This window comes from Martes martes (genome assembly GCF_963455335.1).
Source record: "Martes martes genome assembly, chromosome: 2".
Lineage (NCBI taxonomy): Eukaryota > Metazoa > Chordata > Mammalia > Carnivora > Mustelidae > Martes > Martes martes.
Window position 1 is genome coordinate 29,892,320 of NC_137889.1, and position 25,677 is coordinate 29,917,996.

Sequence of the window (25,677 nt, forward strand, 5' to 3'; positions counted from 1 at the left end):
GCTCCCTCTCTCCAGTATTTGATATCCTCTCTTCCTTTCTTAGAATTATAAAAAAAAACTAATAAACTAAATACACGCTTACACACCATCGCCTCTGTTTTCACTCAATGTCAAAAGCATCACTTGTTAATATCACCACCAATTGCATCAGGACAGTTTCTAAGCATCAGGTAAACTGATGCTTAAGGTGGTAGAAATTCGTTTTCCAAAAATCCCCACTCTCACTTGAAAGCTGAAATGTTATCATTAGCAACAACTTCTATTACTGTTCTTAAAGTGACGGGTTCATTTTGTTTTCATGAAGACGACTGACAAAAACCCAAGTCTGGCTATCTGTAGTTTGCTAGATGCCCTCTTGAGTAAAAGCAGTGTTACATGAAAAAGCTGCTAGACCAACTCACAACCCAAACAATCACACAACTGCTTTTCCTTGCTATTCTTACTGCACTTTGGTATACAAAAGTGACACGTATACGCCCCATTTTGTCTCACAGAGTATTAAAAAGACATGGACTCAAAGATCAAGGTCTAATAAAATTAATAAAAATAAATAATAATTAATATTAATTAATAATACACAATAAAGAAAATTAATAAATTAATAAAATTAATCATTTTTATTGCTTCATTGAGGACATTTTTAAATAAAACTGGCATATATATATATTTTTTCCCTGTGTGACTCACAAGATGAGTGCCCATAGCCATGTTTACTCTATAAGAAGCGAGTTTTATTAGGCTGATTTCAAAGTCTCCCACAAAAAGATACTGCCCTTGCTTCAAAACCCTTAATATCACCCCCTACCTACCCTCATAGTCTTTAAGTTTCTTAAATTGCCAATCGGTTTTTGTTTTTTAATTAAGGAGTTTGTAACAGCAAAATTCCAAATATCCATAATGGCCTATTTGGGCTGGCATTATCACCTTCTCTGGTAAGCTAGGTTGGATGATGTGGCCCTAGTTTGCATGAGAAATGAAATAGGGCATAAAAGTCTGACCTAATGTTCAGAACACCCTTGGAGGCATTAATCAGTGTGCAACTCTGATTCATTTCCCAAGTTCCAGATAGCTCAACCACTCGTCAGAGTGGTTCCAGGGGGACCCAAAGGAGCAAGGATAGGTATCTGGGAAGAAGCCTCAGGAAGGAGAAAGGTGGTTTCTGTGGATCATGACTGGTCACACCCCCTTAGAGACACAGCCACAGCTTGGCTGTTAAGCCCAATGAGTTGAGAAGATAAAAATCATGGAGGGTCACTCCTTTTCCTCCCCACACCTCTGCCTCGTGCCCTTCTACTGAATGATTCCCACCACCAGGGTCACTAATTTAATGGGTTAGGCCCCAATACTGATCAGCCAGAGAGGTTATGTGACTTAAAAGTAGGGTCCTAAGCGTTGTTCTTGCATCAGTTAATATGAAGAGCAAAACGGGGCTTGTCTCCCAGGAGAAGTCCTAAGCAGCCTTCTGCTCTTTTCTTCTTTTTTGATTTTCAGTTAGTAAGTAAACTTATTACTTAATAAGGGGCAGGACCTCCAGACATGGTCACCTCTCCCTCCTCTATCTCATAGTCTGAGCACACTGAACAGGCTCCTCCCAAGACTGAAAACTGCAAAATTGAAAGGCTTTTGCCAGAGATCACTGCACTGGGTTTAGCTGGGTTTGCACAGGTACTATAAAAATGTTGTGTGATTCCCATTACGCTGTTAGGAGCTTTGCGTAAAACTCCATCAAAAATCCCACAGAGGGGAGGGACAGTACAATCTGAGCATTATCCTCAGTCCCTGGCTTTCATGACATCCCGGTATCACAAAGCCTTACCCAGAACCCCACATACTCTCTCCCATGTCTGACTCACACTGGCTAACGTGTACAGCCCAATGCCTATCTCATAACGAAAAACAGGTATCAGATAACTAAGTGGAGAACTAAAAGGAACACCATCGCTGGTACTATCATTAGCCATTCTTTCGTTGTGTGCAAATCTCAGTCAAGGTCACCACGGAGAGCTGGAACAGCTACAGCTAGCATTTATAGAGAGAAGTATGAATACTAACTTATTTACACTTCACAACCTCACAGTGCGGTTAGATATATAACGAGCTTTTCTTGGTGAGCAAACGGAAGCTTAGAGGGGCCAAATAACTTGGCCAAGTTACCACCTTTCTTTTTGTTTAAAGATTTAGTTATTTATTTGAGACAGACAGAGGGAGCATGAGAGGGAGGGGCAGAGAGAGGGGGAGAGGGAGAATTTCCTGCAGACTCCGCCTTGAGTGCAGAGCCCAACACAGGATTCGATCCCATGACCCTGAGATCATTGAGCTGAGCTGAAATTAAGAGTCTCACACTTAACTGACCGAGCCAACCAGGTGCCCCCAAGATATCGTCTTTGGACGGTATACTGGAGAGTAGCTCTTCTTATTCTGGAGTCATAGTTCATAGTTCAATTTTCTAAGTTTTGTAAGCATTTTTATTTCTGTAATCAGAAGAAAATAAAAGATAAAGGTTGACATTAGAATTATGCAGTAAAGGGGCGCCTGGGTGGCTCAGTCGCTGAGCATCTGCCTTCGGCTCAGGTCATGATCCCAGGGTCCTGGGATCGAGCCCTACATCGGGCTCCCTGCTCGGCGGGGGTGGCCTGCTTCTCCCACTCCCACTCCCCCTACTTGTGTTCCCTCTCTCTCTCTGTCAAATAAATAAATAAAATCTTTTTTAAAAAGTAAAGACAATTATCACAGTAAAGACAATTATCAATAATGGCAACAACAAAAATGAAAACAAAGACATTCCCTAAAGAAGGGTAAGAAAGTGCTTTACAGAACATTCAGGATTGCAAAATTATTTGAAACATAAACTAACCACCATTATTCTTGGCCTGTGAACTTTTACATTTTATACTTTGAAGATTCCAAGAAAGACATATGTTATTTTTGTAGAGTCATACCCATGATGCTTCAGATAATATCATTCACTGAAAACTAACTCTCCTTTGGAATCCCCCTAATGCCTTGTTATCCTTAGCAGGAATTATGAGCTACACTAATGGGTTTTTTTTTTTTTTTTTTAATGCACAGTATAACACTGGGCATTTCAATTTCAGGTCTGTGCCGTGCTGGGATTCATACAGTGTTCTATAGATATTAGGCTTGTTCTATGTGTAATCTACAACGTGTGACTCAAAGCAAGGATGTTCATTTCCACTTATGTCTTCTACTTCTCAGTAGCGCCTACAACACTGCATTCAATTTGTTACTAATAATGACAAGAATCTCAATGGATACTCTAGTTACTGGAATCTAGCTCTGAACAGCAACAAAGCCAGTCCAAGATCAGGTTCTGAAATTTTGTAACTGCTACAGGATCAACGTCAAATTGATCTCATTTTCAGGTGAAGATGTGAAGACTATTGACTAGCATAAGTGAGCCCTTTCTTCAACATTTCTGAAAAGGTTTCTATCCACCTTGTCATATCACTTAGAGACTCGGTCTCTGAGAACAACCCAAGTGAAATGCGCTGACGCCCTAAACAGAATGTTACATCAAGCCCTCCACAGCCATGAGCCATTCCTCACGGCATCCCAGTGACAGAGGACTCTCTCTCAACCATAGTTCGCAAGTGGAGAGAGTAAGGTAAAGAGAAAGGTGTGGTCTGATGGGCTCAACGGACACAATGTCACTGAGGGGACCAACACGGAACTCAAAACCACACAGCTCCCTATTTACAGATAAGAATCCTTCTACCGTGGGGCCATGCCTCTCCCTCCATGACAGCAATTATCACAGACAAGGGTACCATCTTATTAATAAAAATCCTATTACAGAAGACGTGTGTGAATAAAGTCTCAAATCTATGCATACTCCAAGAGTCCCAAAAAACTTTTAATTTTTTTCTCTGAAACATACCTCATTTTCAATCCCACGGAATTCCCTCTCCTCCATCTTCTTCCCCCACGAGATGTTGATGCCCCATTAAACAACCAGTTATTTCATTTCACTCTATTTGTTCAGGGCTACTTCAGAAAAGTTTAGGCAGAATTTTGTCTACAGAGTCTTAATGAAGAACCAAGTAGAACAAAACTACATGCAATGTTAAAGCTTAAAACATATGAGAAGCATATGAGCACTGGGGATTTGTTTAAGGCTCTTATGGAGAACTGGATCTACTGGATAATACCCCACCAGATGCACAAATCATGTCCTGGGCTTTTTATTAAGGGTACGACAACAAAACTCATTTAATATACAATTTAAAATCTGGTGTGTAACACACAATCCCCCTTACCTATGCTTTCCCTTCGGACATTATCAGAAAAAAAATGGCAGAGATCACCTACTTTCTACCCCTAACACTACCCAAGAAGTGTGCTTCTTCCTTCAAAGAGCTTTCTTCTTGAAAACCATGTAGTGGCGCTTAATGATTTACTACTGCCTGAGTAAAAACATCTATAAAATGAAACTTCTTAATTTTGATAAACAAAGAACATTACACAGAGAAGAGCTTCAATGACCAGCCCAATCGCTTCTTTTTAGGTACAAAAACGAAGGCCCGGGGAAGTTAAGAGAGTTGTACCGAATCATGTTCAGTTAATGGCAGTGCTGGGATTGAGAAAAACCCAGTCACAGAACCGCCTCCCATCCAGCAATGTGAACTTTCTTGCTCCTGCATGAATGAACCCAGTTTCCTCCTTACCCCTGCACACAGCCAGGGAGAGCGCTCCTCATGGAAGAGACTGGGCATGGCTGGCTCATGAAGCACTGCCCTGGGGTCAAGGGAGAGCTGGCACCACGGGAGCCATCTTGAGTTTCACCCACATGCCACGTCAGGGACATAAGAATCAGAGCCCTTCCTGTCCTCAGGAGCTGATATCTTTCCACAGTAAAGAGCACCAAAGCCAGGACACGTCTGGTGGCAACAGGCTTTAGGATCCTCTAACAGCCTCCCCACCTTCACATGGGGAGAAAACGCCAGCCAGCGCTGTCTCCTTGTCTGTCTTGGAGTTCCAACAGTTGCTCTTGACAGGACAGCCACAACTTCCCTGTGCCGGGATCAGACATGACAGGAAGGCTCACCTACCAGAGCGGGCTGCCCATTACTACAGGCTGTACATCAGCCTAAGAGAAGACAAATCGCCTTCAACACAACCGGAGTTCCGGGGGGCCACCCACTTCCCTTCTCACATTGATTGGACGGTACAGGGTGTCCGATCTCAAGATCATTATTCTGCTCTGCAGGAGAAGGGACCATTGAGAACATCTCACTGTTCAAAATAAACAAGGAGGAGGCACATCTTTGTAAGACATTCCACTTCAGGGGGGTGGGCAGTGGGGGCGGGGGCAGGGCAAGACGGAAAGAAAGAGGTAGTAAGAGTAAGGAGAAGGCAGACAGGCATACGTTCTTCTGACTTGAAGAGAAAAAGCGGATACAATGCACACAGCTTTTATAACTCACTTACATCCCTGGAAACCAACAGATGGAATCTCTCATTGCCAAGTTCTAATGCATTTCATGTTCATGTTCAGCATCAGGACTCTGGGCTTGCCAGACACTAATAAACTACAGACAGTGAGGTGAGTATCAAGAATCCACAGCTCCACCCTCTGCCTCCCATGCAGGGAGGGAAACATTCACTCCACATTAGCTGAATGTCCACAAAAGGCAGCAGGTACATCAGTCCAGACATGTCAGTGGAAGGTGACCATAAGAAATATTTATTTTTTTAGTATTAAAAATACAGTGGTGACCCCTAAGCGTAATTCATATCCATTATCTGAGAGGGCTCATTATGAGTACTGCAGCAAGTACTCCTTATCCTAAAGGATAGTCAACCAAGCAGCTATGATACTCATGTATTAAGGCAACCTAGAAAATGAACCTCAGGAGAGCACTAGTCTATATCATTCTGATTCTTCTAGAAATTAGTCCTTGAAAACCAGGGCCCAAAATTCTTGAGCTGAAAAATTCTTATTCCTATCAACCAGCCACCTTAGTGCCTGGGCTTCCTTCTTGGATTGCTCAAAGCTTGGTATCCACATCTCCCGCAAAGAGCTCCGGCGAGGAGCCAGAGGTGAGAAAGCAAACACCGCAGGCTCTGGGCAACTCAGGTGCATCACGTCGGCCTGCCATCTTTTGGGTGGTAAGCCCTGTGTTGAGAGAAAGGAAAAAAGAATGAAAAATTTAAGAAAGCACAAAGTCTTGGGTTCCTGCCTCAAGAGGAACAGAACCCAACATATACTTTTCCTTTTACAGCATATATCTTCACTCCATAGTAACACAAACAGTCTACTGCCAAGTATCTGTATGAAATTCCAGAACACAGGAAAGAAGGAAGAGATTCTACAAGCTCCCAGAGAGGAATCTTCTAATTCTGAGGATCAGCAGTTAGGATGGTGTTAGATCTCTTGACAGTAACACTGAAGTTAAAAAGCAGTGGTAAGACTAACTGATGAATGTGAACATTAGTGGATAAAACTTTAAGGAGGGAAATAATACTTGCACAGCCTCAAAATACTCCCCTCCACATATTTATTCACTTTTGTGGTGGATTTGACATAAATCCACAAAAGGTTTGATCTTCCTCAAGAAGGTGGAGATTACTTCCTTGGCCTTTGAACATGTCCGGGACTTAGTGCCTCGCTTAATGGAAAGGTTAAACAAGTAAGCTCACAGAGAAAACCTAGCAGATTTCACCTCAACCAAATGATCAAAGTTAACATCACCGGTAATAGTTGACATTGATATGATGTGTCCTCTGATACAGTGTGAAGAGAAAGGCCCTTTCACCCTTGCAGTAATATTCCCCCAAATCCATAACCTACGTTTTAACATGAGAAGACATCAGACAAATCCATGGAGGGACGGTCCACAAAAATATTGACCAGTGCTCTTCCAAAGTATCAAAGTTTGTAAAAATAAGGAAACTGAACGGCTGATCACAGTTTGGAGGAGACTAGGGAGACATGAGAGCTTATTTCAATTTGGTATCTTGGATTTGATCCTGGAACAAAGGATAACAAAGGATGTTAGTGGAAAAACTGGTGAAATATGACTAAAGTCTGCAGGTCAGTTAAGAGCCGTGGGCCAGCATTAATGTCGTAAGTGTTGACAAATGTACCATGGTGATGTACAATGTCAACAATAGGGGAGGCCAGGTGCCGGCTATAGAGGAACTCTGTACGATCTTCGTAACTCTTCTGTCAATGTAAAATCATTTCAAAACTAAACGTCTTTTAGAAAGCGATGTAAAGGGGCACCTGGGTGGCTCAGTGGGTTAAAGCCTCTGCCTTCGGCTCAGGTCGTGATCCCAGGGTCCTGGGATCGAGCCCCGCATCTGGCTCCCGGCTCAGCGGGGAGCCTGCTTCCCTTCCTCTCTCTCTGCCTGCCTCTCTGCCCACTTGTGATCTCTGTCTGTCAAATAAATAAATAAAATCTTAAAAAAAAAAAAGCGATGTAAAATGTCTCCAATTACATGGAAAATCGACAGTTTACATTCAGCTAAACTACTGCTTAAATAGAGCAGAATGAAGACATTTCAGACATCCTAGCATATCCCTTCTTGGGAAACTGTAGGAGGGTAGGATCCAACTAAGGAGCAAAAACTAAGGAAAAGGGAGACAAGCATACAAGAGATTTGTCAGGAAAACGTAAGAAAAGAAAATCCCCAAGTGCTGGGGAAGGGAGCTCTCAGGCACGCGAGGTGGCGAGGGCAGCCAGCGCGCTGGCGAGGCTCAGAAGACTCTGTGAGTGATTTCTTCAACAAGACCAAATGAACTGGATGCCTGGTAGATCTGAACATCTTCAAAGGAGAATTAAACAATCAACAAGGATTGAATGAGTGGTACATACATAGAAAAATAATCAAACAAGAGGGAAACAAAGATCTGTCCAGGCGAGGGAGATAAATCACAGTACACTACGTGGCTCATCTCAGAATAGCAGGTGCACAGTCATGATCACAGAAACACTGAACATCCAAAAAAAAAAAAAGAGTATATAAGCATTTTATTTAGAAACAATGAATAAGTATCAAAATAATTAGCTAAATGTGATGGTAAGAGATTCTACTGGGAAGGGGAGAAAGGGGGAAATAAAAGACTGCTCTTTTTTTTTTTAAACTAACTTTGCAGAATTATTTAATATAGTTTTAATATTAAATTTATTAGTTTAATAAATTAGTTTTAAATTTAAGTTCAGTTTAAATTTAAGTTTAAAATTAATTAAATTTGTGCTCGCTTTGGCAGCACATATACTAAAATTAATTAAATTTAATAGTTTAAACTCGTGCATATATATCTTTTTCAAAAAAATTTTTAACGTGAAGATCTTAGGGTTTAAATATGTTGGATTTGTAATAATTATAATCTTCATCAGGAATTTAGAAAGCAGAGTAGGAAAATCAATTTGGAAATACAATAATTTGGGTACCTACCTACAGTTGGATTGATATATTCTCTCTTTGTTAAACCTCCCATTAGAAGCGTATAAGAAGATGTTAGGGTGTAGCCTGAAAAAGAGATGACCTAGAATGCATATAAAGCTTTCTTCAAGCATCTGAATGGACTCTAGGTAGAACAGTGAATTAACGTGTTTAGAAGAGGGACGAGGATACAGTTGCCCAAATCCTCCCTGCTCTTGGGGACCACTGACAAATGATTATGGAGTTTGGCTTCCAAGGGCCTGGAACTAGTGCAAAGTTTCTTTACCAAGACAACACCAAGCGCAGAGAACCAGAACACAAATCCAAATAACAAACCACTAGGAAATGCTAAGACTTGAAATCTGGGAAGTCTGAACAATAATATAAAATAATACAAAAAAGTTTTTTTTTTTTCCCAGAAAACCAAAAATAGGCTCAACTCCAGCCACTTTAGCTGGAGTTCATGGCTAGGTAGAGATTGTATTTGGAGCAAGAGCAGAACAGAATCAAGTGAGGAGGACCCAAAGTGATTACCATGAAACATTATAACCCACTCACATTACCATCTCACATTACCCCCCACTGAACTACAGAGTCAGGGGCAGGTAGCTAAGAATGGACTAGAGAAGGGAAAGTGCCAGTTCAAACAAAGATCAATATAACTGTCAAAACTAAGAAAAGATAAAATAGGCTGCCTTAAGAAATAATGAAGATGCCAACATTGGAAATGTTCCAAGATCATTAGCAGATGACTTGTTCGTGATACGTGAATCACCAGTCATCTGGTAGCCATACTGACCACATGCCATTGGATGGCCTTCCCAACCCTGACCTTGCATAACTGTTTATATGAGAAAGCCAGTAACAATACTCTGTTTCCTTGTCTGCCCACGCAAGTGTCCATTCAACAATGTACCACAAAGTTACGTCTGAAATGATATCACAAAGAAAAGAATCTTATGAAATGGACTCTTAACTCCAGTGTTCTTGTAGAAATATTTCAGAGTATGACCTGAAGGAAGTGTGTTTGATGAAATAGTTATGACATTTTAGAAGTAACTAAATAAATTTCAGCCTCCCAAATTGACTTTCCAGCTGGGGTTCTGGGCAGAAAAACAAGCTGTTTCTAAAGTATGATTAGCAAATATTTAGCTTCCAAAGAGGACATGGCTCCTATTCCAACAATAAGGACAAAGTCAAACAATCTATAAATTCATAACTTTTCTTGAGCCCCTCAGGGAACTGAAATCACACAGCAACAAAGAAAACTGAATTTCATGACAAGACCCTTTAAGGAGAGATGGATACATAATCTGTTTAACCTTTGACACAACATGGAGAAAGAGGTGGTCATCATACAAAGAGGTAATAAGAAATCAGTTGAATTTTTAGCAAATTTTTAGAGGTGAAGTAGGAGTTACCATGCTGATTTAGAATCCCTAGGAGCCCCAAACAGAAAAGAAGAATTCAAACCCACTCTAAAGCTCTTTCCCATGGACATTCACCAGTTGCCCAGGAGGAAAATTAGGAGCAGAACAGAAGACTGAAAATATTTTAAAATGAATCAACATTAACATAATAATCTAAATTTGTAGGAGATAGCGCAAGCAGTGATTAGAGGCAATTTTATAGCATTAAACATGTATATTATAAAAGTATGAAGGTTTAAAATCAATGACCCAAGTTTCTACCTTAAATTTGAGAACAGCAAATTAAGTCCAAATTAATAATAATAAAAATAATAAAGAACAGAAATCATTAAAATATAAAGCAAAATATTAGGAGAAGGAAAGGAAAAGTGAAGGGGGTTAAATCGGAGGGAGAGATGAACCATAAGAGATTGTGGACTCTGAGAAATAAACTGAGGGTTTTAGAGGGGAGGAGGGTGGGAAGGTGGGCGATCCCGGTGACGGGTATTAAGGAGGGCACGTGCTGCATAGAGCAGTGGATCTTATACGTAAACAATAAATCTTGGAACACAACATCAAAAACTAATGATGTATTGTATGGTGACATAACATAATACAAGAAAGTTTAAAAAAAAAACCACAAAAAAGATACAAAGCAAAATTTAAAAAATCAATTAAATCAAAAGTTAATTATTTGAATAGATCTACGAAATGGATAAACCTCTATTTAGATTAACCATAAAACAGACACAAACTAATATCAAACATAACGGAGGTGACATATAGATCTTACAGACATTAAAAGAATAAAGGAATACTAATAATGGTATGTCAATCAACTTCACAACTTGGGTAAAATGAAAAAAATATTCCTTAGAAGATGCAATCTACCAAAGTTCACTCAAAAAGAAATGAATAACAGGCATAGCTTTATATCTATTAAAAACAACTCAAGGGGCGCCTGGGTGGCTCAGTGGGCTAAAGCCTCTCCCTTCGGCTCAGGTCATGATCTCAGGGTCCTGGGATCGAGCCCCGCATCCGGCTCTCTGCTCCGCAGGGAGCCTGCTTCCTCCTCTCTCTCTGCCTGCCTCTCTGCCTAGTTGTGATTTCTCTCTGTCAAATACATAAAATATTAAAAAAAAAAAAACAACTCAATTTATATTTTAAAACCTTCCACAGAAGAAACAAAAAACAAAAAAACACCTAGGTACTGATGACCTAGTGGTAAATTCAGCAAAATATGTAAGAAGAAAATGATACCAATTCTACACAAACTCTTTCAGAAAACACAAGAGAAGGGAACATGAGACCAGCATTACTACATAAGAAAACTAGCGAAGGCATTAGGAGGAAACATATGGAACAGTATACCTCATGAATATAGAAGCAAAAATACCTAACAAAAATTTTTAGCAATTCAAATCCAACAATAAATAAGAAGGATAAGACACTATAACCAAGTGAAGTGTAGCTCACAAAACCAAAGTCAGTTTAATCTTCAAAAATCATCACTATAACTCACCATTAAATAAACTAAAAAAGAAAAACCATGTGATCATCTCAATGGATACAGAAAATCATTTGACAAATTCCATGTCCACTCATGATAAAAATCCTCATAAAAGTAAGAACAGAAAGAAACTTTCTCAGTTTGATAAAGGGCATCAACCAAAGTCCTACAGTTAACATCGTAAACAATAATGAAAAACAATGTTTTCTCTTTATGACATGGAACAAGGTGAAGACATATGGTCCCAACAGTACTATTCAAAATTTTAATGAAGGTTTCTGTGCAGTAAGGGGAAAAAAGAGAAGAAGTAAAAGGCAAATAGAATGGTGAGTGCTGTGAAGTGTGTAAACCTGGTGATTCACAGACCTGTACCCCTGGGGCTAATAATTCATTCTACGTTTACAAAAAAATAAAAAAATTAATTAAAAAACGGCAAATAGATTGGAAGTCTGGGTAATATCATCTCTTTTTTTTGGTAAATGATATGATCATATATGTAAAAAAAATCCCAAGAAATCTATTAAAAAGATACAGAATTAATCAGTGTAATTAATAAGGTTGTAGTCTATAAAGTCAACATACAAAATCAGTTTTACTTCTATGTACTAGCAACAAATAATCAGAAAATAAAGGGGTTTTTTTGTTTGTTTGTTTTTTTAAAGATTTTATTTATTTATTTGACAGACAGAGATCACAAGCAGGCAGAGAGGCAGGCAGAGAGAGAGGAGAAAGCAGGCTCTCGACGGAGCAGAGAGCCCGATGCGGGGCTCGATCCCAGGACCCTGGGATCATGACCTGAGCTGAAGGCAGAGGCTTTAACCCACTGAGCCACCCAGGAGCCCCAAAGCTAATTTTTTAAAAGTTTATCCCAATTGTGTGAAGTTGTATCTGTAATGATTCCATGTTATATCTCCTATGATAGCCTTTTTGAGGAGAGGATCGTTCATCAGTAAATATTCTTTAACTGACTAAATTAATTCAATATTGAAAGACTTTTCCCTACATAAATAAAGTGTACAACACAGAGCACAGGCATACTTGGATTCAGTCGGTGGACAGATGGCGGATGGCCCCCAGCATTCCCGCCTGCTGGTATTCACGCCTTTGTAATCCTTCCCACTCGAGTGTGCATGTTAATTGTCACTTGCTTCTAGGCCATAAAATACAGCAAGGGTGAGAGAATGTATGTGATTATGTGTACATGGTAACATATGCCAGTCTTGCTGGACTCTCTCTCTCCCTTTGAAGTAGGCAGCCATGTTGGGGAAACCCATTTGACAAGGAACTACAAGTGGCCCATAAAAGCTGAGGGCAGCCTCCAGCCTCCGACCAGTAAAAAGCTGAAGCCCTCAGTCCTACAGCCTCAAGAAACTGAATCTGGCAACAGACGTGAGCTTAGAACAGACCTGTCCCCAGTTGAGCCTCCAGATGAATCTCCAGCCCTGACCGATCCTTCAATACCAGGCTTCCAGCGGACCCGCCTAAGCCATGAGCTACGTAACCCACAGAGATTGTGAGATGACAAATGTGTGTTGTTTTAAGCCACGAAGTCTATGACAATATTGTTTACACAGCAACAGATAATTCCCTGGGTCTGTGTGGAGGGAGAGCAGGGAGGGAGCGGAGCAGAGAAAGGGGAAATGCATTTGATATTCTTATAGTATTTTCTACATCTAAATACAATGATGAATTATTATCAACCACAAGACAAAAAATGATCAGAGTTAGAGGCAAACAAATTATTTCTTCCAGCTTTTCTTTGGCTGAAGGAGAAAAAGTGAAGAAACATGCCATATGTAAGCTCTAACACATCTTGTAAAACCAATGAATAAATGCAAGTGAAAAGAACTGGTCAAAAACCCTTTAACTTACTTTCACGATATATTTTGTTCTGCTTTTCAATAATGAGGACATCACCATTTAAGAACTGTAACACAGGGCGCCTGAGTGGCTCAGTGGGTTAAAGCCTCTGCCTTCGGCTCAGGCCATGATCCCGGGGTCCTGGGATCAAGCCCCGCATCCGTCTCTGCTCAGCAGGGAGCCTGCTTCCCCCTCTCTCTCTCTGCCTGCCTCTCTGCCTACTTGTGATCTCTTGTCTGTCAAATTAAAAAAAAAAAATTAAAAAAAAAGAATTGTAACATAATCACTGAAATGCAAGCAAAGCCTTTTAATCATCTTCACTGGCCACCCCTCTGGGAGGAACAGGAGCTCGTCAGAGGACAACCCATTCCATCTCTTTCTCTTCAAAGACTCCAAAGAGAAGACATCCAATCACACCACCTTCAGGCACTCTGAAACGCCGCAGTCAGCTGTCTCTCTGGAAATGCAGGAATATATGTATTCTCCTGTGATTTTTAAAAAGCTGGCTACCAGTGTTGTCCTACACTCTTTTCCAGTCCCCAGCAATCATTCCAACAGGCCATCCGTGAGGTGCAGAAACAGTGAGGGTTTGTGTAGTTCTCGGGTTTTCTATGACTACAATCCCTAAGCCTGGCAAGGATGGTGATATGTAGCCCAGGCAATCATCACCCTCAGACGTTCTGTTTTCTGCTTTGGTAGACTTTCAGAAGAAATAATGCGGATAGCATGGATAATTAATGTGGTCTCTACCTTCTCTCATGTTTTTTGCGGTGTGTGGATTTTGATTTTTGCTGTACTGTGGCCTTATAAATTAGGTCAGAAAGGAAGTCACTGGAAATCAGGATGTGTCTGAAAAAATGATGTCATATTTAGTGTTCGTGCCACTGACCAAGACGCTTGGCTTAAAATAAATGATTTTATGAATAAAAATTTGTTATATAAAACCAGATAAAGTAACGTAAATTTTTATAATAATTAAAATGAGGGAAAGGATCTTGCAAACACTTTTGACTTATCTAAATAAACATCTATTTAGCATATGAAAGCCTTGTATAGTATACATACAATACACAAAAATAATTCCACATACTGTGTAGGCTTATGTCTGACCTGAAATTAATATGTTAGCAAAAAAAAACACATTTCAGTATTTAACAAAAATTGTTTGCCTTCAGAGAATTTAGATAAATGTTATGTGTATATGGGAGTTAGGCAAGAGAATGATGGGTGATAGCCAAGTAGTATATGCGGGCAATCCCGTTTTTTTTTTTTTTTTTAATTTCAAAAGTAATTGAAACTAATCTTTCTTTTTCTTTCAGTAAACTACCTTTTAACAAATTTAGTTACATACAAAGTGGGGCCAGTCCTGGCAAAAATAAGTAAAGTAAGCAAATAACCAAATGTTAAGAGGATTAAGAAATTTGAAGACATTACTAAGAAATTTCTTTCTTTCTTTCTTTCTTTTTTTTTTAAGCAGGCTCGGACTCGGGGCTTGAACTCATGACCCTGAGATCAAGATATGAGTGGAGATCAAGTGTCAGACGTTTAACCAACTGAACCACACAGAAGGCCCCAGAAACTTCTTTAGAATAATTTAAGAAAAAGAAATCTTTTAAGTATTATCCATCATTATTTGAACATTTTCTCTGTATTAATAAGCCTGTGTGTGCCAGAAAGATAAAGAGCGAGAATGAGAGAGAGATGTTAACTGACTGCATATGTGAAATGAAAATAAGTTTCTTTTTTTTTTTCCAAAGATTTTATTTACTTATTTGGCAGATAGAGAGAGCACGCGCGAGCGTGCAGAAGCGGGGGGAGCAGCAGAGGGAGAGGAAGAAGCAGGCTCCCCCTGAGCAGGAAGCACCATGCAGGGGCTCCATCCCAGGACCCCGGGATCATGACCTGAGCCGAAGGCAGATGCTTAACCGACTGAGCCACCAGGCGTCCCTGAATATAAGTTTGAAAGCAGCACCTGGGAGGCAAGCGTGTAAGAGTCTAGCAGAAACCAGAGCAGTGACAGAAAAGTTAGAGTATTGACCATGTGGATAAATTCAGAACTTCCAACTTTTTTATTCTTCTTCCCACCTCTGCAGCCTGCTTCTCTCATTGCCCAGCAAGCACCTGCAGCACGGTGTTCTCCAAGAAACAAGAAAGGGGCCTTCGAGAAGAAGGACATGACTCGTAAACCTCATGACAGTCCTCCCAGGAGGGAAATGAGACAGTCACCTCCCTGCACACCCGGCCTCTGTAACGGGAATGAAGAGCTGTATGGACAGGTTAGGACAGAAGGATGCACAATGGCAGAGACCATCAAGATGGCCCTCCCAGCGCCTCTTTGCCAAACCTCGATTTGCTCACCTTTTCCCGAAGCCGGATATTATCCCACACCTTGCTGCACACCATACACTCAAAGGCATCGATGTAGTTGTCCTGGCGGACATCTTGCACGCCCCATTTCCGCTCCCTGAGCGCTGCGAGAAGTCGCCGATTGGAGACCTCACCCTTCAGCTTCCACTCTATGTAGGCCTCGTACAGGCTGTCGTCATGGTCCAGCTGTCTGATGTAACTTGCCAGCTCTCTAGGGTGAGCAAATTCCGATACGAGAATAGCACTTCTATTACTCGGGAGCCAGTCTGCAATGCTGGGGGACCCGTAATACACAGGGACCACCCCCAGCTTCAGGGGTCTCCAGAACTTCTCAGTGATGTAGTCGTCACACACCGCGTTCTCGAAAGCAAGAATAAACTTGTACTGTGCAATGATCCTATAAAAGCCATCGGCATCCATAGAGGCTGGGTTTTTCAGCTGCTGAGGGAGATCTTTGTTTCGTAAACACTCTCCGTAGGAATCGACCTCGATGTAAGTCATCAGCTCTCGGACATAGCTGTCCCTGTCTGACGGCGGGTCACAGTCTGACTGGACGTACACCAGCGGAGCAAGTCTGCTTCGAAGGTTGTTTTTGGACCTCAAGGGGACCAGGTATCGGAGTGACTTCAGGACTTCTACGCCCTCCAAGTACTGGGTGGTCAGGGGCAAGTGGGAATGCCGGCTGAATGTGGCAGTGTAGTTGAACAAGGTGATGACTGGCTCGTGGAAGAGCTTGTAATTGTTTTTCGGAGACTCTTCATGAAAAAGGGCCCAGTCATGATGGACTTTCCGAGGCAGAGGTAAGCTATTTATATTAAAGTCAGTGCCTAGAAGAAGAAAAGAAAATATTAGTACGTACAAGAGAATTTTAGTGTCCGACTTGGAGTCTACCTGGTAAGACGAGAATACAGAGAAGTCCAAGGCTACAAAGAAGCATGTCACAGCAGTTGCAAAATGCGTGGCAGTCAATCACGACACTGTCACCCTAGAAACTGCTCAGGGAGAGGAGCACCAAGGAGAGGGACCCTCCTTCTGATTTTATGTTAAGAGAAATGGGAGTAGTGTCTAGCCTGCTTCTAAAGGGAGAATTCATTCCTCTACCAATTGGCTTTTCTTCCCAGAGGTGGTGTCTAAGAGAGCACAGGAGAAATAAAGAGATAGATGATTCTTAAAAAAAGAAAAGAGCAGGAGAAAGGAAGCCAGAAAAGGGGAAAGCAACCAGCTTGGCAGACTGATGCCCCGAAGAAAAAGGGAAATCATGCAAAAGTCGCCAGAATAAATATGCAAGATAGATTTTTTTTTCACCCAAAATGATCGATTTCAACAAAGTGTAGTGAATCAATCATCGTCAAAATGGTAGACAAGAGGCTTTTTAAAGACGAAACGGCTGATAACGGCACTATGCTACAGACAGCCGCAGGATGGACATGAATTACCCAGCACATCAAGAACTGAAGAAGGCATAACAGGATTATAATTATGAGTGATTCTAGCCTCCACTGGATTAATTGGGAAACCTCTGAAACATGATCATGGGCAGACAGAAGTGACGGATGTGGGGAGCAAGTTGTTTCCTGACAGTGTGGATGGAGACTCAATCAGGAAGGAGTTATTTCTAGAACAGAGAAACGATTAAGACAATACCACAGGATGGGACACCAAATTTCTAAAGTGTTTCTGACACTGATGATTTTGTGGCCCATAATTTGAGTTTTTAAGTTTTGAGTTTTTAAATGTAAGGAAATGGAAAAAAAAAAAAAAAGACTGCATTTTCCACATTCACTGGGGGTAGGGGGGGCTGCAAATAGATGCTTACCGTGGAATAAAACATATTCTCTGGTAGAATTCATAGCAATTAATTATTTCATGCCGCTGCACACTGTCTCAAATAAATATGTACTCTTTGGTGCCAACAGTACATCAATGAGAAATCAATTAATCAAGAAAGGCTTTTAAACAAAGACAGAATTTCTAAGATTATGTTGCAGGGCACCTACTGAGCCCAGAGAAATTGCTGGACAAAGTACTACTGTCTTGATACCAGGCTTTTATCCTCAGTGAACAGGAATGAAAGACGAACATTTATAAAAATGGTTATGCCGGGGCACCTGGGTGGCTCAGTGGATTAAGCCACTGCCTTCGGCTCAGGTCATGATCTCAGGGTCCTGGGATCGAGCCCCACATCGGGCTCTCTGCTCGGCGGGGAGCCTGTTTCTCCCTCTCTCTCTGCCTGCCTCTCTGCCTATTTGTGATCTCTGTCTGTCAAATGAATAAATAAAATCTTTAAAAAAAAAAAAAGGTTATACCTTCATTTACTCAGTATGTGCTATATTTGACCTTTAGCATCAAAAAGAACGCTCATCTACACGCCGAAATGGAATGGCATATTGAGTTAGGTGGTCAGAAAGGCTCACAGACAAACGTGAAGACGTGAAAGAGAAGCGAATTCGAGGAGCGAGGCAATTTATCCCATGAAGCGGTTGCTGCTTTAACTAGCCAAGGATGGAAACCGGAAAACACCCGCTTGACTTAGAACGGAAAGTTTCCGCTGAAGGCAGAACAAGAATCTAGGCGGTTCGCCTGGGAGAGGAAGAACTAGAGTCCACAGGCGAAGGGGGGCAGGGATCAGGACGTAAGATTAAGATAGGAGGGGTGGGGCGCCTGGGTGGCTCAGTGGGTTAAGCCTCTGCCTTCGGCTCAGGTCAAGATCCCAGAGTCCTGGGATCCCGCAGTCCTGGGATCCCGCCGGGCATCGGGCTCTCTGCTCAGCAGGGGGCCTGCTTCCCACCCCGCCCCGCCTGTCTCTCCACCTACTTGAGATCTCTGTCTGTCAAATAAATAAATAAATAATCTTAAAAAATAAAAAAAATAAGATAGGAGGGGTATTGAGTAAAACAAAAGTGGGTCTAGAATTAATGGCGGGGCTGGGCACAGATGTCCTGAGTGAGGGACTCAGACCCCAGTGGCTGTGTGCTGCTACTGTATGGCACGTGGGTGATTTCATTTGCCTCACCCTGGGTGTGCCACTGCAAAGAGCCCAGACGCAGAGCAGGGAAACAGCAAGACAACGCCCTCCTCCTGCACTTGGGAGAATGGTGAGGGCCTGACTCCCATCTCTGCTCATCCACATCAGTGAAGCAAAACAGGCACGAAAAATGGCTATGTGCATCAAAAGAAATGAAATCTTGCCATTTGCGATGACGTGGATGGAACTAGAGGGTATTATGCTTAGCGAAATAAGTCTATTGGAGAAAGACAACTACTTATGATCTCCCTGATATGAGGAAGTGGAAACGCAACGTGGGGGGTAGGAAAAGAATAAATGAAACAAGATGGGATCGGGAGGGAGACAAACCATAAGAGACTCTTAATCTCGCAGAACACACTGAGGGTTGCTGGGGGGGAGGGGGGGTGGGGTTATGAACATTGTTGGGGGGGTGTGCTGTGGTGAGTGCTGTGAAGTGTGTAAACCTGGAGATTCACAGACCTGTACCCCTGGGGCTAAAAATACATTTTATGTTTTTTAAAAAATTTAAAAAATTTTTAAAAATGGCTATGTGTAGACCTGTCTGTGGCCAGCTTCTAGGTCCACTCAGATTGTGTTTAATAACATGAATGGGCCTCGCACCTGGTACCAATTTGAGCCACAAGCCCTTTATTCATTAGAACTAGGAGATGAAGTCTTACCAGCTCATTATACCTTTAGCCAAGTTGCTTCTGGAACCTCAAGTTGGAAGGAAGGGGGAAGAGCATAGGGTCCCTGGCATATGCAATCTATAGTAGTAAGAGAAGACTGCAGATCTACGCAAGAAACGTTTATTCATATTCATGCTCTAAAAAAGAACACAGCTTTTTAAAAAATGAGAGTGTGAGGTTCTAGCACATTCCTCTGAATTTTGTTTAGTTTGCAGGAGTGAGGCCATCTTAAAAGTGGGGGAATGCCTCTCTAATAGAGAGGCAAGTCAAAAAGACCTAACTTTCCAGAAACATCTTCCATTTGTTACTTTAAGAAGCATTTCGTAGTTACTTCCCTATAATACATACATAACACACACAGACATGCAGACACACCCAAAATCACATTAAAATAGGATTTTTTTAATAAGATTTTATTTATTTATTTGACAGACAGAGATCACAAGTAGGCAGAGAGGCAGGCAGAGAGAGGGAGGAGGAAGCAGGCTTCCCACTTATCAGAGAGCCTGATGCGGGGCTCCATCCCAGGACCCTGGGATCATGACCTGAGCCGAAGGCAGAGGCTTTAGCCCACCGAGCCACCCAGGCGACCCTAAGATAGGTTTTTTAATCAGATTCTTCCAAACCAAAATTTTCTGGGAAAGATTTAAAAAAATAAGGCATTTTGCCCAGGGAGCTCCTCCCCTAAACCTACAGTTTCAGATTGTCAGCACTAGAGAACACTGAAACGAGAACCATAACAGATCTAAAATATAGTTGACCTTTGCATAACACAGATCTGAACTTCAGGGGTCCACTTACATGTGGGTTTTTTTTTTTTTAATAAATACAGAATACAGTACCGTAAATGTATTTTCTTTTATGTTTTTCTTAATAACATTTTCTTTTTTTAGTTAACTTTATTGTAAGAATATAGTACATAACACGTATAATATACAAAATATGTGTTAACCGACTACTGATATTATCAGGAAGGCTTCTAGTGAATAGTAGGCTATTAGCAGTTAAGCTTTGGGGGTCCAAAGTTAGACCCAGGTTTTTGACTGTGTCAGGGGGTTGGCACTCCTAGCTTCAGCACTGTTCAGGAATCCGCACTGTTCTCCACTGAGGAGATCGTGATCTAGAATATGAGTGACGATATGGGACAATTTCTGTATGTGGCTCAAGGGACAACTGAGTGACTTCGCTCCCTCCAGCTCCAGGGCACTGCCCACGATAACAAGAGTTGGAACACTGAAAGAAACAAAAGTCAATGACACTATGGTAAATCCATACAAAAATGTGACTAACTTGCAGGCGATTCGTTCACTTGTTTCCACAGTCATCTTCACTCGCTCTTACATGTAACAACTTTGGATTCAAACGTTCATTTCTCGGGGTGATTTTGTGTTTACTGAATACTGACAAATTCATTTTTCCCTTTACATAACAGCTGACGCACAAGATCTTAAGCACTAACGTGCACTGTAAAGGGAACTGCGACTTGAATACAAATGGAATAAAATTAATGCCGGCGACAGGTGCCAGATTGCTAACTGCGGAGACGGAATTTGAAGTGGCAGACGAGCAGAAGAGCGACAATACTTTATGATAGGTTTGTGGGCTCCTTTTCTTCTGCAAGGGCATAGATTCCTTTTTTATTATTCCCACCCAGACTGGTGAAAACAGAAGGCAACATGTATTCGTCAACCCACTTTACTAACAAAGTTGGAGTCATTTATCTGGAACCCAAAATCCCTGGTGGGGACCAGAATTTTCACAACGGCTGGTGCTAAAGGACCAGAAAGATCACTGGTCCCTGCTGCAATGCTGATTCTTTTGAAAGACTTGCTCCTGGCACTCCCAGGCACACCCACCAAAACGTGACCCAGCTTAAACCCAGCCCACCCAGGAAGACACATGCCTTCATCAGGAAAAGAAAAATGCCCCCCACCCCCAAAATGTCCTCCAGAAATAATCCTTGATTTTAAAAAGAATTCTGTCCTTAAACTGTGTACCACACAAAGAATACCCCAGTAGAGGGGCACCTCGTTAAGCATCTGCTTTCGGCTCAGGTCATGATCCAGGGTCCTGGGATTGAGCTCCGCATCGGGCTCCCTGCTGGGCAGGGAGCCTGCTTCCCCCTCTCTCTCTGCCTGCCTCTCTGCCTGCTTGTGATCTCTCTCTCTCAAATAAATAGATAAAATCTTTAAAAAAAAAAAAAAAAAAGAAAGAAAGAAAGAAAAAAAAAAAAAAAGAATACCCCAGTAAAGGAAACTAAACTTTGGGGGGAAAACAATTTAGGCCATATATTACCATCCAGAATTTGCGTGGTTCATGGTTCTTCTTAAAGCCCATGTCACATGAATTTTCTCAACTTACCCACACAATCCCCATCAGGTCATTTATTTTCTCTAAGGTTCTGTGTGTTAACTGAAAATGGTAAGGAATGGTGCTGGCTGCTGGGAAAGACCCCGATCACCCCAGAAGAAATTCTTTTTTTTTTTTTTTTAAGATTTTATTTATTTGTCAGAGAGAGACACAGCAAGAGAGGGAACACAAGCAGGGGGAGCAGGAGAAGGAGAAGCAGGAGAGGGAGAAGCAGGCTTCCCACAGAGCAGGGAGCCAGATGAAGGATTCGATCCCAGGACCCTGGGATCATGACCTGAACTGAAGGCAGACACTTAATGACTGAGCCACCCAGGCACCCCCAGGAGAAATTCTAACCACAGGCCGTGGAGGCCCACACCATACCGGCGCCTCTGTAGGTGGCCGGGTTCCCACCAAGTTGGGGGTCGCGGGCAGGCTACTGGACTCAAACGCTCTCATACTAACTTCTAGACCTGTATTCTCCCTTCTTCTCCACCATCTCTCTTCATGAGACCTTCTGCCTGCCCCTTAATCAATTTCGCTTCATGGAGCCCTCCCTCAGTTATGCCTGTTCAGTTAGGCATCTGTTCACTCTACCCCCTGGGCCCGGAAATTTCTCACGCCCCCTTCCTGGGCCTGTGCTCTATGTCGGTAACTCTGCAGCCCCTTCCTGGCGGTGCAGCGCCTGAGGCAAGAAGACAGGGTCCCGAGGACCATCCGCCCCAACACTCAACAGCTATAAGTCACCCTGACAACTGTTGAATGGTTTATCCTTCCACCTTACCCTGTACACATTCATGGATTTGTTGGTTTCTTTGTTTTAATGTGCAAAGCCGCAGTTCACACCAAATGTGGAGAATATATATTCAAAATCGACGTGGTTTTCTGCGCTAAGTTGTGATTCTCGTTGGGGCCTGGCACAGGGTGGAAAGAGAAGGGCGAGGTTCTCCTGCACTTGCTGACAGCCTCACCTCACTCCCCAAACCTTGCCTTCACTCACTCAGCACCACCCCAGGTGAGACACATTTTTCCTTTCCTCTTCCGAGGGAGGGTGGAGGCTCGCCCCGGGCCTGTCCCAGGTCTTGCATTCCCCCTTCCCCCACTGTCCAAGGGCTCCGAAAGCTCCTGAGTCCCTCAGAGGAGAGCGCCCACCAGACAAGCTCTGCCCCAGCCCTGCCGGCCTCAGCCTTTAGAGCCTCGCAAAGGAAACTGAGTCTAGTAGACCACGTTCAAATTGAGAGCTCTCCGGGTCCTCAGAGTTCCCAGCTGGAGTGCAGGGGTGCCTGGACCCCTTCCCTTCCACCCTCTGCTCTGAAACACAACCATGAGGGACCCTGTCACATGGACATGGACACCTCAACACACGAGTCCAAGTTCTGTCCTCACAAAAACTCCCTCTCTGACCAAATTCAGTCAGGCTCTTCTGAGCCTTCCTCTCACCATGCCTCACCGTGGCCTGCTGCCCTGCCCTTGGCCTGCAGAGCCCAGATTCCACAAAGAATCCCGCCATGTTGGTTTGCTGATAAACCCCGGCCACCCTCGATATCTCATCAAGTCCCTCATCCCCACACCTGATGTCCAAGTCCTTGGCCTGCCTCCAGCAGATCTACTGATAGATCCTAAATTCATACTCTCTCCAGACTGTTGCCCTGAACTTCAACCAGATATCTAACAGCATGCTAGAAATATCCAACTCGGATAGCCCAGAGAAAATCACCAATTACCATGCCCTGACTAACCTAGCCACCTCCCCCTAAAGCCCAGTCCTCTCATGTCTTCTTTTTCTCCACTGATATCACCGCCAAGGTTGGTCTGAGCCTCTTAGAGTAAGCTAGGTGCTCTGCCTTTGAGTATAACCCTTTCTTTGCTTTTTCTCTTTTAAAATACATCTCAGGTGCACAGAACTTGGTTAACCATAATCTCTGGATTGGATTGGAACACTTACTGCAAGGGACCAAGTAGAAACTTACAGAAACTCTATGTCATAGGTATTTCAGTTTTCTTAACTCCAACACACAACTCCAGAATGTATAAAGGCACTGTCCCCCAGAGCACATGGCCCAGAGACCTAAGCAATCCCTAAAACGTTTGCATGCTGGACCAACACTCTATGTGATTGGACAAAGTTGGTTTGGACAAAGTGCATTTTTTTCTTGGAGTGACCTGAAACATACCAATTACAAATTCCTATAAGAATAAAACATCGTGCATATGGAAGATTAAAATTTTTTAATTTTTTAAACAGTTTCAACCAAAATAGATCCATGAGTCAATGCTTTATATAAATCTCTCACGGAAGCAAAGAATTTAAAGATTTTTTTTATTTATTTATTTTTAGAGAGAGAGAGTGCACCCAAGTGGTGGGGGATGGGGGGAAGGGTAGAGGGAGAGGGAGAGAGAGAATCCCAAGCAGAGCTCCCGATGAAAGCAGAGCCTAAGGTGGGACTCGATCTCACAATCCTGAGATCATGACCTGAGCTGAAATCAGGAGTCAGACAACCAACTGAGCCACCCCTGTGCCCCTTGAAAGCAGAGAATTTAAGCAAAGACCCTCTCTCCAGGACAGACTAGTTTCTTCCAAATACACCAATGTCCCCCAACAGACCATACATTCTTTTGGGAATTCAAACACTGGGCTTAGTATTACAGTGGGCTTTGCCCAAGATTACAGTACTCTCAGCTCTGCAGGGTTCAAACACAGAGGAACCTGAGCTCTTTTTTCTAAAAGGAGGTCATGTTAGTTGCTGGCTTGTTAGTTTCTCGGCTCCATTCCGAGTCAGTGGAGGGGACGGAGACCCTGCAAACTTCATTTCTCAGGATCCCTTGCTGACTGGCTTTCATTTAGATCCTGCCAATGGAGCACTGTGGGGAGACTGGAAAGTAGAAGGGCAAGAAGGAGCCTAAAGGCTTCCCCTGTGGCACAGAGAGCAGAAGCACCTGGGAACATGACCGTGGCAGCTGTACGGGAGACACCAGCCACAGAGGCAGTAGCAACGACCTGGGGGTGCCAGCTCACGGGTTTCTACTCACCTTCAACAGCGGAGCCTCAGAGACCTTCGTCCTGCTCTCTGGGTAAACCGATCTCCCCCTGAGCTTCTCCAGCCCAGGGATGGCAGCGCTCTCCCGTTACTCATTGTGCGTAACTTGCCCTCCCTTCTTTGGCTCCACTGGCCCTTCAGAGCCTCCGCCACCAATCCCCCTAGTAAATTCCCACTGTCTGAAACACCTAGAACAATCTCTTTTTCCCTATCAAACTGTGATTAACACAGAAGTCCATTTCAAAACCTTAAGACTTCCATCTGATGGTAATTTATTATTCCAGGTTCTGTGGTAGGTTTGTTTGTTTTTTTTTCTTGCTCCCTGAACTCCTGATTTTCCTAAAAATACTATGTTCCTTCACAATTCTCACCCCCTTGTTATCACCACCCCAGGCTTCTAGTTCTCCGTCTCCGTTTACTTCTCTCTCAGTCCATCTGGTGAGAATGGGGAAGGAGAAAAAACACGCAAGCCTCCCGCTGAAGAAGGGAAAACACAAAATCAGAAAAAGGAGGCTCCCTTGACGAGAGGAAGCATCAGATTATTCGAAACCAAAAGCTCATGGCTCCCTCAGGTACCTGTCATAAATGCCTTCTCTGAGCTGCTAACTAAAACATTCGGAGTAGTGATCACTCACGAAGCTACAAGGAGGGTGACGCAGAAGTGAACACCTCCTGTACAACTGCATTTGACCAAACTCTACGTTTTGTCACCAACTCCAAATCCTCTCCACTGTGTTTCTCGACCTTGAATGTACGAAAGAGATGAAGACTTTCTTATTGCTTAAAGATCTAACGATGGAGCCTTTTACCTGTCGGAAATGAAAGTCTCTGTGGCTAAAAGATGTTAAAGCTCAAGAAACAATGGGCGAAACACCATGACTCATAAATCACCCGTATTGCTAATCGCCTCAGCCGGCCAAACTCAGCGGCCTCACCAAGTGTGTTCTCATTTCCTGCCTCGGATTAAATCATTTGCTTCATGAAGCTCAAACGACTTCCAGGGTTTGAGAGAACTCTTCTTACAATTGCTACCTCCCTA

At 42.7% G+C, this 25,677-nt stretch overlaps 1 protein-coding gene across 3 annotated transcripts in view; it reads right to left on the minus strand.

The window, feature by feature from the left end:
* Positions 1-25,677, minus strand: part of FUT10 (fucosyltransferase 10) — a 278,788-nt gene that overhangs the window by 220,926 nt on the left and 32,185 nt on the right. Inside the window, exons 4-6 of one of the 3 annotated variants that reach the window (XR_013966428.1) lie at positions 15,547-16,382; positions 6,812-6,990; positions 5,689-6,136 (exon numbers count right to left, since the gene is read on the minus strand). Coding sequence is in view for 1 of the 3 variants with exons in the window: in XM_080796994.1 (XP_080653120.1) it covers positions 5,912-6,136; positions 15,547-16,382 (1,061 nt within the window). In the remaining 2 variants the exon portion in view is untranslated. Of the gene's footprint in view, positions 1-5,688; positions 6,137-6,811; positions 6,991-15,546; positions 16,383-25,677 lie in introns of those variants that run through there. The other 2 variants (XM_080796994.1, XR_013966427.1) reach the window with 2 other exon arrangements.